Genomic DNA, 14064 nt, shown 5'->3' on the forward strand with positions numbered 1-14064 from the left:
TCTGGGTCAGTGGTTCCCAACCTGCAGGTAATTGCATCCTGAGTGGTATAATGCAATTCTTGGAGGTATTATCGCTGTCTCGTAAGACTACAATGCTGATTACGTAAGTTACCAATAACTACTCTTTTCCAAGTACTAGACGTGACACAATGTGGTAGAGGTTACAGACTGTGAAACTAATATATGAATATCTTCCCCACATAGTCCACCAACTACATACATTCTCACTATGTATCACGTATATTTTACAGTAAAATTGAGACATATATATCAGATATGCTTAAATATGCCTTCTCCGAGTTGTAGGTGCTTTCCGCAGTAGACCGGAAATTGCGGCGTTATTCACTTTGTTTCAGCACACGAACTAATTGACGGTAGCTATGAAATGACTTCGACAGTGATGTAGGGCCTACACATGTTCATTATTGTTTTTTGTTATTGTAACTAGTTGCAGTTCTCAGACATAACATTGGCAGCCTTAAGTGCTCCAAATTCTGCTAATCCCATAATCAAGTTATTTACAAAATATATGTACAGACATTTAGCTGAATTTCAATGAGGATCCAGAGGGTGGGTGAAGCAAATGTTATTAGGGATAGGAGTGGAGCAGAGGAAGCGTGTTTTGAAACAAGGTGGATAGAAGGCTTTCTTCTTTCTCGGTATGAGTTATAAGCTGCACTCGCGATACACTGAAAATTGCTTCACCATTCTATGAAAAATGTAATTGGAAACAGTCTGTACAATAAGTCAATGTGTCGTAGTTTACTGATATCACTATAAAACGAAATGTAATGTACCTTCGTCAGTATAAAAATTCTCAATATGTAGATAGTGGACAGGGGGAGAAGAGGGAGGGGAGTACCAGCTAATATCTGATTGCATTCAGGGTACTGGTCTGAGGAACGTTGGGTACATTTGATCTATATGAAAGGGACTACGGACATCTTTCAATATGCTTGTGAGAGTAGAAGAGGAGTGCGATTTCTAACAAAAACTGAACATATTAATACTCATATTTTATTCAATTAAACTATTCATCTCAAAGTAGTTCATGGTCCAAGCACGTGCACTGTTGAATTTGTGCAGCTGTAATGATTGTGTGGAAAAAGAATCAAAAGGCCACAAACGAGAAATTTTGGGAAATTTGTTTTAAGTTCCTTTGGGACCATACTACTGAGGTCATCGGTCCCTAGGCTTACACACTACTTAATCTAACTTAAAGTAACTTACACTAAGGACAACACACACACCCATGTCCGAGGGAGGACTTGAATCTCCGACGGAGGTAGCCGCGCGAACTGTGGCAAGGCGCCTCGGACAGCGTGGTTACTCCACGTGGCTAACAAAACAAAACAAGATCGGATATACGCTTAACATCCTTTGCATAAAATTGTGGTTAAATAATATCTTCATCTGTGTTTCCTCAGCAATCCCACACCGGAAGGGGATCCAGTGACGTGGGAGCCTTATAACCCGAGGAACCGCAGCTATCTTCTGATGCGAGCCAACTTCAGTCTTGAGGAAAACTTCCTGGGCGAACGCATGGACTTCTGGAACACGAACATACCTCTGATGCCATACCCGGGCACCTACTAGAAGCGGGCTTCAATCAGGGCATATCTCACTTTTTTTTAGAACTTCTGCACGATGTCAAAAATCTGCACATACGACGAAGTTGCTGTAATTTGTTGCTTATATCTATAGACTACTCTATAAGCGCAAAAAATATTCACTGTTTCATTATTTGGGCACAGTTTATAATTTCATGTTAACACTGTGTTGACATAATTAAATTAACAGGTTGCTTTTTTATTGGTGATTACTACAATCGCATATTTCTGCGAACTTTGGTGATTAATAATCATAAAAGTTGTGCGTACGTAAAAACGTTATCGTCTTCTGCGGAACCGTAGGAATTCTCACTGTAAGCTAAGACCTTAGGATTCAGAACAGGTCACCGAAGTTGTGGCTTTACGCCAACCTCGGTTTTCCGCTAGTCCTCTAGATGTTTTGATCTGTGGTTCGGCCCTGAAACTTACTATTCGTGGATCATCTCCAGGACACGTACAGCCATGTTTGAATACAGCCATACATTTCACAGTTGCATCAAGTTCGAATGTAAACACCAGCGCAGTAACAGTTTTAATGAAATAAAGGTAGCCCATACAGTGGTCAATCTTTCCTATGTTGTGCTCAGTATTTCATTATTAATATGCTTGTCCGTGAGTGAGTATGTGCGTAAGAGATGTGTGTGTGTGTGTGTGTGTGTGTGTGTGTGTGTGTGTGTGTATGTTTAGAGAGAGAGAGAAAGATTTGACTACTGTATACTTGTTTATAAAACCCCGATAACTTAATCATATTTGTAACGACGTATCTTGTTTCACAAAACGACCTCCTCGCTCAGGCCGTGCAGTTCCAAGGGCTCTGTGCCGGCTGCCGTGTCATCCTCTGAATTGTGGCGTCACGTGGATGCCATGTGGAGAGGCATGTGGTCAGCACACCGCTCTCCCGGCCGTTCTGCTGACTTTCCAGACCGTTGACCTTCTACTGTTCTGTCAAGCAGCTCCTCAGTTCGCACCACGAGGCTGAGTGCACCCTGTACCAGTTCGCCCACCAAGGAAAAATCTTTAGCAGTATCGGAAATCGAACCTGGGTCCTCAACATTTTGTCATCTACGCTGACGATTCAGTTATGGAGGCTGATAGATGTTTCACAAGCCCCTTACGTAATTGATATTCATTGTGGAAATGTATTGGCTACTGAATATTTCCGTCCTATTGTTTTTGAGATAAAATATCTAGATAACGGAATTACTAAAGAGTTCAGGAAAACGGATCGTACTTGACTGTTTTTTAAATAAGTTAGTAGTGTCGTGAGCATTTTCCGCCCTACTTCCCTCGCAAATGTTGAAAGATAGGAAACACTGAACACCGAAGACATGTCCAAAACAACTATCCCTCTCGAGCTTCAGGAAATCGGTGATATGAGTAGTAAAACGATACAAATCCCATGAAATACACTCCTGGAAATGGAAAAAGGAACACATTGACACCGGTGTGTCAGACCCACCATACTTGCTCCGGACACTGCGAGAGGGCTGTACAAGCAATGATCACACGCACGGCACAGCGGACACACCAGGAACCGCGGTGTTGGCCGTCGAATGGCGCTAGCTGCGCAGCATTTGTGCACCGCGGCCGTCAGTGTCACCCAGTTTGCCGTGGCATACGGAGCTCCACCGCAGTCTTTAACACTGGTAGCATGCCGCGACAGCGTGGACGTGAACCGTATGTGCAGTTGACGGACTTTGAGCGAGGGCGTATAGTGGGCATGCGGGAGGCCGGGTGGACGTACCGCCGAATTGCTCAACACGTGGGGCGTGAGGTCTCCACAGTACATCGATGTTGTCGCCAGTGGTCGGCGGAAGGTGCACGTGCCCGTCGACCTGGGACCGGACCGCAGCGACGCACGGATGCACGCCAAGACCGTAGGATCCTACGCAGTGCCGTAGGGGACCGCACCGCCACTTCCCAGCAAATTAGGGACACTGTTGCTCCTGGGGTATCGGCGAGGACCATTCGCAACCGTCTCCATGAAGCTGGGCTACGGTCCCGCACACCGTTAGGCCGTCTTCCGCTCACGCCCCAACATCGTGCAGCCCGCCTCCAGTGGCGTCGCGACAGGCGTGAATGGAGGGACGAATGGAGACGTGTCGTCTTCAGCGATGAGAGTCGCTTCTGCCTTGGAGCCAATGATGGTCGTATGCGTGTTTGGCGCCGTGCAGGTGAGCGCCACAATCAGGACTGCATACGACCGAGGCACACAGGGCCAACACCCGGCATCATGGTGTGGGGAGCGATCTCCTACACTGGCCGTACACCACTGGTGATCGTCGAGGGGACACTGAATAGTGCACGGTACATCCAAACCGTCATCGAACCCATCGTTCTACCATTCCTAGACCGGCAAGGGAACTTGCTGTTCCAACAGGACAATGCACGTCCGCATGTAGCCCGTGCCACCCAACGTGCTCTAGAAGGTGTAAGTCAACTACCCTGGCCAGCAAGATCTCCGGATCTGTCCCCCATTGAGCATGTTTGGGACTGGATGAAGCGTCGTCTCACGCGGTCTGCACGTCCAGCACGAACGCTGGTCCAACTGAGGTGCCAGGTGGAAATGGCATGGCAAGCCGTTCCACAGGACTACATCCAGCATCTCTACGATCGTCTCCATGGGAGAATAGCAGCCAGCATTGCTGCGAAAGGTGGATATACACTGTACTAGTGCCGACATTGTGCATGCTCTGTTGCCTGTGTCTATGTGCCTGTGGTTCTGTCAGTGTGATCATGTGATGTATCTGACCCCAGGAAAGTGTCAATAAAGTTTCCCCTTCCTGGGACAATGAATTCACGGTGTTCTTATTTCAATTTCCAGGAGTGTATATGATGGATACAGAGGAGTATCAGACGTTTCTGATTTATTGCGAAAACTATCCACGTGAAATGTTTCGAGCTTAGTTGTGTTGCCGTATTACTTTCGGTACAAGAGCACAATGTCTTTGTATGGATCTTTGAGATTTTGAGGATAATTTAGTGTAATGCACCCTCCATTGTACATAAGCGCGTCCCTTTGACGGCTCAATGAAATCACTTCTGGTACGAACATTGGTAATGTGAAAAACTGTCTTCTTTCCATGCTGATAAAAGTCGATAAAATTAGGTGGAAATATAAACAAAGAAACTTCTGGTTACACTGTTCTTATAGTATGACACATGTACGCTTCTCTTGTCGGTATAGTGATCCAGTTTGTCCAAAAATTGTCTTAATGACATGTGTTTAAATTGAAAACACATCAGACTTACAAAAATTTGCAGTTTTAAGATAATGATCTACTGCAAAGGAAAGCTAACTGTAGTATTCCTTGACTGATATACGTAGTCCATGTATCAGAGTAGTGTTTTTATGCAATGAAACTAATATGAGCATTACATAACAGAAATAATATAATTTCTCATCCCTTCCGTTAAAAGTACGCCATCGGCTATAATCACCCACACACATGGAAATTGTCCATGAACACTGTATGTTTATTTATTTCCTTGAGCTTTGTGCACGTAGCGTGCAGCCATCGCATTGTGACATACTTTCCAGGTCATTCAGAGTAGTGTAACAACAAAAAGAATACACAATAGATTCTAGAAGTAACAATAAAAAAGCAAATAACGGTAAAAATACGCTAATTTGTTCTGCAGTGACATTGTGGTTACCTTCTGGCTACGAAACGGCCAGAAAAATGTAAATACGAAGCAATAGACAGATACGGTAGTGTAGCCTATCGGAAAGCCCATATAATACAGAATATATCTGTGGAATAGACAAAAGATATTATTTGTGGAGAATATTATCTATTAACAAGCTAATAACAGTGTTTTTATGCAACTGAATTTTTTGGCGCGGGTGGGATGTTGAGAACTCGGTGTTTGGAGTGGATGTGCCAAACCAAGAAAATATTTTTGCCAAAGAAACAAAATATACATTTTTTGTAAACCTCTGCGCCCTTAAAACAATAAAAGTGCACAGGTGTATAGACGTTAGGCATAGCAATAAATACAAGCAATTAACCACATGCCAAAGCGAATTTATAGCACAGTGTGTTATGCAGGCATTCGCCCATTAGGAGCTGACCTCTGCCATCAACATTGGATGCGTGCTACACCTGGCGAACTTGACAGTGTCATTCAGTAAGCTGACAGCACACGGCCATTACAAAATTTGAAGGCAGATCCTATTAAACATGGTAGTGAAAAAAAGGTTTACTTCAACAACAAAATGAAAACGTATTTATAAAAGTCTGGTAATAACAACATTTAAGAATCATTTCACAAGCAATAACAATCATTGCTGCCAATACGAATATAATAATTGGAATGACAAAAAATTAGCATGGATGTACATTATCAGACCCAGCGGCAAAGAGTTGCAACCTTGAAGCTGTAGTGGAAACACAAATAGATCTAGGCTCTGCTGACACTGAAGAAGACAATGAAACTTGACAACTTAAATAAATTTAGTTATAATTAGTGTCATGAACACAAGCCATTCACTGAGTGTCGAACATCGAACAGCCGAAAATGAATGTTTTAAGAGGCTTCTCACCAAATTAAGTTTCTTCGGTAGTCTGCAGGGGGTTTAGAGGACGAAGTCGCCAACATCTACAATGGTGAACAAACCTAACGGACGAAAGTAAATTTCGCGTGATGTGATTCTGGCAAGTAACCCAGCAAGACGAAATTTCGAATTTACCTGGAAATACTTCCTACAGTATAGCGTAGAAGGTAACTGACAAAAATAAGACTAACAAAAATGCCCTATTGATTCAAAACAATAACTATAATAAGCTCTTTGAAAACGCACGCCTGTCCACTCTCCGAATATCCTCCAGTTCCAAGAACTCCTCCAGTTGCTCTGTTCAATACGGTCACGCCTTGTCGTCCATGACAATAAGGTCAAGGTCGAAAAGTCGCAAATGGGAAGGAGTCCAGTGTCACAATAATATTGACTGGAGAGCACACAGTGTTCGGACATTCGGAATGATGGAAAAACGTAATGAACCAGAGAACAATGTCGAGCATGATCGTTTTGGTGGTCCAGGTGCTATCACGTTACACAGTACAGCCACTGGTCAATGTTATTCTGACACTTTACTACTTATAAATGAGAGCCTGTCTTCTCAGAGTGCATTCGCCCTGACTACACTTTTATCGATGACCACGTGCGTTTGCACAGCGGAGGAGATCTTGGAACGAGAGGATATTCGGCGAAGTGACTGGCCTGCCCATTTCCCCTACTTAAATCCTATAGACAACGTGTAGCATGTATTAGGGAGATGTACTGAAGCATGTCCTCACTTACCAATGGCCGTAAAGCAGTTGCTAACTGCACTGTTGTAAAAATGGAACACTCTGCGAGGAAAAATTCAATCCAGCCCTGTGCCGAACAAAGAAACGAGCTGTACAGCATGCATTGCTAGTAGGAGAACACTGACTGCTCTGGGACGAAAATCGCTGATTTCAGCATCATAAATCCCAGAATCTTCTCTTTGCCCCCTACTTCCCGGAATTCCCTTCCTCCTCCCCTTTTTTACCCCATGATTACGCGGCGTCATTGTGTTTCCAGCCAATTGTGGTGTGGAGCACTAATGTTCCAGCCAATGTCAGCAACAGTCAACAGAGATAAAGAAGAGTATATTATCCACACATTTCTATTATTATTATTATTATTATTATTATTATTATTATTATTATTGTTACGGATGACTAAATTCAGAAGTTCCTCGACAGGCTAATCCCTCATCAGCAGGATGTCATCCTGACCTCACCGACCTACTGCGCACATCCACATGTGGGACTGAAGTATCAGCTAAGTGCTAGCACAATACCGCTATTCACCATTATGTACTGTCTGACTGCAAGTGGACTTAAATGTGCTCAAGTAGGTCTGCAATCCTACATTGTCTTTGATATGTTGATCAGAATAGAGAATGTTAAGCATCTTGGCACTAGAGTGCATAATGCATGTTGTGAATGTGACTGTCAGTGCTGTATGATAAGAGTTCACAGAAAGATGATGACTGAATGCAACGAATCACATGCTCTTATTAAAATCAGCACTTTAATGGATGATGAGACAAATTTTGTTACGTATGGCGAGGCAGTGCTTGAGCTAATATCTGAGCTTGGAGTTACATAGATTAAATATTCAAGTATGTTGTACTAAAAGAACGTGTACCATGCTTAGCTGATTGTGGCAGACAGATCAGGTCACTGGCATCCATATACACTTACAGCAAATAAAATCACAGGACAAAGAAGGTGTTGCCTGACATAAAGTTGATTGGCTTGTTTCTAGATCTGAAAATTGAAGGTCATCCAAATTTCACATCAGTCAGATAGGAGTGGCGCTAATAGCACCACTATGAGGATGCAGATCAGCCTTGTTTGAACTGCATGCTGTAATCGTCGTGTGTATTAGTTCTGTGAGACTGGACGTGGTAAAATGAAATGACTCAAGATTGCCTATAAGGCGACAAAGGCACTTATCAACACTTCACTGAGTTTCAACGAGCTCGTGTAATAGGGTTATGTGAAACTGGATGTTCCTTCTGTGGTATTTCAGAAAGACTAAGCAGGACTGCAGCCACTATACATGATTGCTGGCAGCGGTGGTCAAGAGAATGTTCAGTCGCAAGACGACTGAGATCTAGGTGGCCACTTGGCACTATCGAGAAGGACAATGATCGCCCTTGGCATATGACTCTGTCGCTCTGTACTGTTTTGCACCAACAATTTGAGCAGCAGTTGTAACCAAAGTGACCCAACGAACTGTTAAAAACTGATTACTTCAAGGAGAGCTCCGAGCCAGACAGTCTGTAACTTGCATTCCACTGGCCCCAAACAACAGCCATTTTCGTCTTCAGTGGTGCAAAGCGAGAGTTCATTACAGGGCAGGGTGGAGGTCTGTTGTGTTTTCTTATGAAATCAGGCTCTGCCTTGGTGCTAGTGATGAACGACTGTTGGTTCGAAGGAAGCCAGTTGAGGGCCTGCAACCAACGTGTCTGCAGCATAGAAACAGTGCTCCTAACCTTGGCGTTATGGTCAGGGGTGCCGTTTCATATGACAGCAGGACCACCCTCGTGGTTATTACACGCAGTCTGACTGCGTGTTTGTACGTCAATCTGGTAATTTGATCTACTGTAATGCCATTCATGAACAGCATTTCAAGGGGTGTTTTTCAACAGGATAACTCTCATCCACATACCACTGTTATACCTCAATATGCTGTACAGAGTGTCGACATGAGTAGCTATAAAATGTAGGTTCTAGCTCACTTGGCTTTGTCTTGGCTCACGACAGGACCGACAAAAGTTACCTAGAACCTACACTTCTTACCTCCTATGGCTCACAATTTGAAGTCTAACTCACATAATTTTATTTAAAAAACTTCTATTTTACATTAAATTACTTAGAAAATTAATGAAAACTATTTTTTCCTTGTCTCATTCACTTATTTTAAATAATTATTTTTGTCATACAAAAGGTGAATGTAAGAAGAAAAATTAATTTTTTAATAAAAGATGCACATAAGAAAACAATTTAATTTTCTCACAAGGAATAATTGATATTAAAATTTACTGGCTCTCCAATTCAGTGTATTTTATTATTTAACCAGGCAGTCAGGTTCAGCTGAAATAAAAAATCTCATTGCCAAAGTCCAAAAACCTTCAATGCGACTTGAAGGAAACCCAGAGGGCTTTTTCTTGATGTTACCTCTCTGTTTCATTTTACCCTCCAGTTTTTTTCGAAGTCCCGGTAGCTTTCCTTGCATCTGGTCCCATCGTTTTAATTGAAGAGAGGAGACTGAACAGAAGCAACTTGATGATTAATGATCTCCATTGCTTGCGTGACCAGCTCACTCCTGGCCTGGGGCACTCCAGGAGCAAATGTATACGACCACAGTTTGTATATATACTTTGAATCTGAATGACAAAGTTCATTGTAAAAATGCTACTTCATGATTTAATTTTTAGTGTAAATAATTTGTTTTCTTCATATTTTCGTATTTTATTTTATTATCAATAATCCTAATGGAATATCATATGCAAACAGACTTCTGAATAATCTTTCTCACACATTTTGAAAAGTGGTAAGTGATTGTTAAATACACTAATGAACTAACTTCCATTTGAAATGCGTATTGCTCATTATACTCACTGTGGTCCTGGGACCAAATTAGATGAAATATTAGCGCAGAGGTGATCCAGAAGTAAATAAATTAGATGAAGCAAGCAAACAACGAGGTATCGCCTACTGCCATCATTAAAATTTAGAATCTAGACGTGAAGCTGATACAGAACTTCAGTTAGTTGCAAAAAAAGAATGCATTCAAGTGGATATTTACTTATTACATTAGGTATTGCATTTCTGAAAAAGCTTATCGACTATCTAACAAACAAAAAAGAAGGGTTTGCATGAACAAAACATGAAGGTGGATTTTTAACATTACTATTAGCTGCATTTCCATATCTAGCAAACAACTGGTTCACTCGCTGGTGGTTTAGCAGCAATCGTAAATGAAGTACAATACAAGAAAATAGCTAATAAAGAAGTAGAAGAACAAAAAATCAATAATTTTGCGATAGAAAAGAAAAGAAGTGGAGTAAAAAATGGCAACAAATAATCCATATGTATCCTAATCCATTAAGTAATTTTGATGTAGAAAAACTTGCTAATCAATTAAAAATTAAACACTTTTGTTGAGTATATCGACAAATTACTTAATGCACCAAAAAGAATAGGATCTGGAGTAATATATTTAGATATATCTGAACATCATGGTACTCACTGGATTCGTTATTATAAGAATAAAGATAGAAAATTTGATTCATTTGGTGGCACTACACCTAAACAACTACTGAACTATTTGAGAAAAAGTGATGTATACTACCATATCGAGAAAATACAAAACATTGATGAAGTAATTTGTGGCCATTTGTGTCTGTTTCGTTTAAAACTGTGTCTAGACAATAATAATTTAATGGTATTTTGAATATAATAAAGGAACATGTTTGGAGATAAGCTGGAGCCTAAAGATCACACAATTAATTGCGAAATAACTTTAGAAAACATAAAAAATGAATTATAAGCAAAAATTGTTTCAAAAATAGAAATTTTAATTAAACAATTTCATAAAGGATTAGATAAAATTTTAAAGCATCTGAAGGGTATATTTATTTTGGAGCTAGAAGAAAATACATATAAATGATTCAGTGAATGCCTATAATGCAGTTAAAGAATAGTAATTAGAAAATGCTATAAACAATCTTGTTACAAAACCTGAATACACAACTATTCTAACACAACTCAGTAATTATATCAGTACTAAACAACTCACTTGAAAAAATAATCAACTTAATAAAAATGTTGTAATTACTATAAAAAAGAGAAAAAATAGAAAAAGGTTTAACAGGTTATTTCTCCAAGGCAGATTTAACATCATACCGTAGTTGGCCAAGTAATCTTCACAGAAGAATGTGTGATGAACAGAAAGTAAAATTTTATCCTGTTAGAGATGATGAAATATTAAAATATACATTTGAATATGATGTAAAAATTAAGAGAATCATTTTATATAGAGGGAATATAGATGATGATTTATCAACTACTGATTTTAAAATAGAAATAAAAAGACATAATAACGATGAATTGCAAATTTTATATCCATCTCAGTTCAGTAATCCATTACTTGAAATGAAACTGAAAGTAAAAGTATTTATAACTATAAAACAATCAGTAAAAACTGAACGTGTTTCAGGTGAATTACTCATTTTCGTATCAAATGATGGAGATAGACTCCGACAATAATTTATATCGTATTAAATTTTTCTCTTATGTAGCTGGTGAATCACATTTACTGTTTGAAGTGAAAAAAGTAGTGACACACATTCCTCGCAAAATAACAACAAGAAACGGAAGATAAAGAACCAAAGGTCGTTGTACATTATGTAGAATTGAAAAGAGTAAATTCTTTAAAATATTTAAGAAGTTTTAATTAATTATGTAAACCAATGACAAAAAATTTAAAAGACGAGATATAATTTCTCTTGGTAATTATGCTTTATGGGAATCAAATACAATAGAAATGGTTTTAGGTAATTTGAAAGAAATATCAAAAATAAATAAATGACATAAGTATTTATTAACTGTTATAAACTTTCCTACAAATTTTCTTGGGCCACTCCAGCTAAGGACTAAACTGGTAAGGATGTAGTTGATTCTTTTGAAAAAATATTTAGAGACAGAAATCTAAAAGAATTACAAATAGATAATGGCAAAAAATTGAATAACAAAGATTTTCAAGAATTGGTGAAAGTATAACATTTATCATTATTCAACATTTACAGAATTAAAAACATCTGTTGTTGAAAGATTTAATAGAACACTTAAAGGAAAGATGTTGAAAAAATTTGACTTACAAAAAATTATAAATGGACTGAGCTAATTTCGAAATTGTCAGATGAATGTAACAACACAAAATATTCATCTACAAATATGAAACCAATGGAACTTAATGAGAAAAATTATAAACCATCAACTATTGTATCTGACGAGAAAGGAAAATTTAGAACATGAGATAAAGTTAGAATCATTAAACTTGGTGAAGAACAAAAACTTTTATGAGTATCAGGTATAGAAAACAAAGTGTCCTGATTCATATCTTGTTGATTAAGTTTTGAAAAAGAAAGGAAAAGTAGTGTATGTAAAATGGTTAGTATTGATATTTCACTTAGTAGTTGGAGAAATGAAGATAAAACTGTGTAAATATAAAACTGTTATATACATATCAAATAAAAATTTCATACATAAATATATCAATTGGCTCAATAATATTTTCTATGTCCTGATTACAATAAAAAAATTCGTGAATCAATTAACTGAAGAAAATGTGAATCATTTATACAAACTTAATGGGCAAGAAATATGTATTGATTAGAAATGCTTTATAAAATAACTGTAAGTTACTTACAGTCATGCTTAAAATTTATTCCCTGAATTTGGATTAATTCCTTTATAATATTCTTTCACTCTTTCCATATACTTCTTTTTCGATTAATTTTGTATCCATTTGACTCAAAAAGATTTTGTAGTGTTTTTCTGACTGTATTACTTCAGGAAGTTAGTTTCGCTCTATTCATGTCATCTAAAACAATTTTATGAATCACCTTGTTGTTTACATTAGTAGTGAGTTCTTGAGAAACATTTAATGGTTGCATTTCTTGAGGAGGTAGTAATAGGTTGTTACTTGTTTTATGTGTAACTTCAAAATCATGTAATTTTGGTTCATTCAACAAAAGTCACTTTTTCTGTAAATAAAAATATGTAAGTTATATTCTAAGTCACTGAAGTTCTGGTTGTACAATTCGTTCCCTTCTTTTTCTTCTACATGAATTGAAAACTGATTTAAAGAATTCTTCAATTGTAAGGTAATTAACACACTCTCGGATGTAGTAGTATTCGATTTGGTTATCTGAATGTTCACCGGTATTGTACATAGATAATCTAGGTTTGATTAACTTGACAGTTGTCCACCAACTTAATAGAAAGGATTTTTATGGTTTTGCTTTGTAGTCACTACGCATACAATATTGTTCTTTTTTATTTTAAAATTTTTCTATTTATTTGTTTTAACTTCCTATTTTTACATTTATTATCCTCTAATTTTACAGCAAATACTTGTTTTTATTCTTCTTCTATTTTTGTCTGTTTCCAATTCTACTGCTGGTTGTTAAGATTATTTTTGCAACAGATGCTGTATATTTTAAAAATCTAATAGAATCTTTTCTAAATTAATGTAATGATTTTTAATTTAATTGTTAACCTTGTTTATTTGACTCATTATTAGTTTTTTAAATTTTTAATAGATATAAAATACAGCTATTTTGTGTGAGTTATTTGTTGTTATGTTGTTAATTTCATTCTACAGCAAGAAGATCACTATGTTAAATTTCAGTATGTTTGATATGACAATTATTTAAAGATTGTTAACTTATTTTTAATAATGCAATAATTCCAAAAGTGATCAGGTTTAAAATATCATTTGCAATTAATTCATTTTTCTTTTCAAATAAAGGAAACCAAATATCTTCAAACCAACTTCATAAATTTAATTGATAATTTTCCTTCTGGGTAAATTCAAATATATTCATTATAGATAATTATTAATTAGAAAAACTTTCAAGAGCTGCCATTTATTAAAAATTATTTTTCTCAGATTTTTAATTTTTAATATATAAAATTATGTGATTTTCTATTAAGAATTCATAGGTAAAAGATAAGATATCGCTTTCTTTAAGGAACTGAAAATGATTCTTCATACTTTGTTTCATATTTGTTGAGGGTAAACCTTTATCCTCAAGAATTCTATACAGAAAATACAAAATATATTTAGTAATCAGTATAGAATGTGGTTGCATGTTCAGAGGGTGTAACTGTTGGTTAAACCAATGTT

At 37.7% G+C, this 14064-nt stretch overlaps 1 protein-coding gene across 1 annotated transcript in view; it reads left to right on the plus strand.

Moving 5' to 3' along the window:
- The window catches only part of LOC126253112 (juvenile hormone esterase-like), a 75742-nt gene extending 73557 nt beyond the window's left edge, over positions 1–2185 (plus strand). The window contains exon 10 of the mRNA XM_049954224.1: positions 1428–2185. Within this exon, the coding sequence (XP_049810181.1) occupies positions 1428–1596 (169 nt within the window). The 3' untranslated portion in view covers positions 1597–2185. The remainder of the gene's footprint in view (positions 1–1427) is intronic.
- Positions 2186–14064: the final 11879 nt, after the last annotated feature.

Source organism: Schistocerca nitens, chromosome 4, assembly GCF_023898315.1.
Source record: "Schistocerca nitens isolate TAMUIC-IGC-003100 chromosome 4, iqSchNite1.1, whole genome shotgun sequence".
Taxonomy (NCBI): domain Eukaryota; kingdom Metazoa; phylum Arthropoda; class Insecta; order Orthoptera; family Acrididae; genus Schistocerca; species Schistocerca nitens.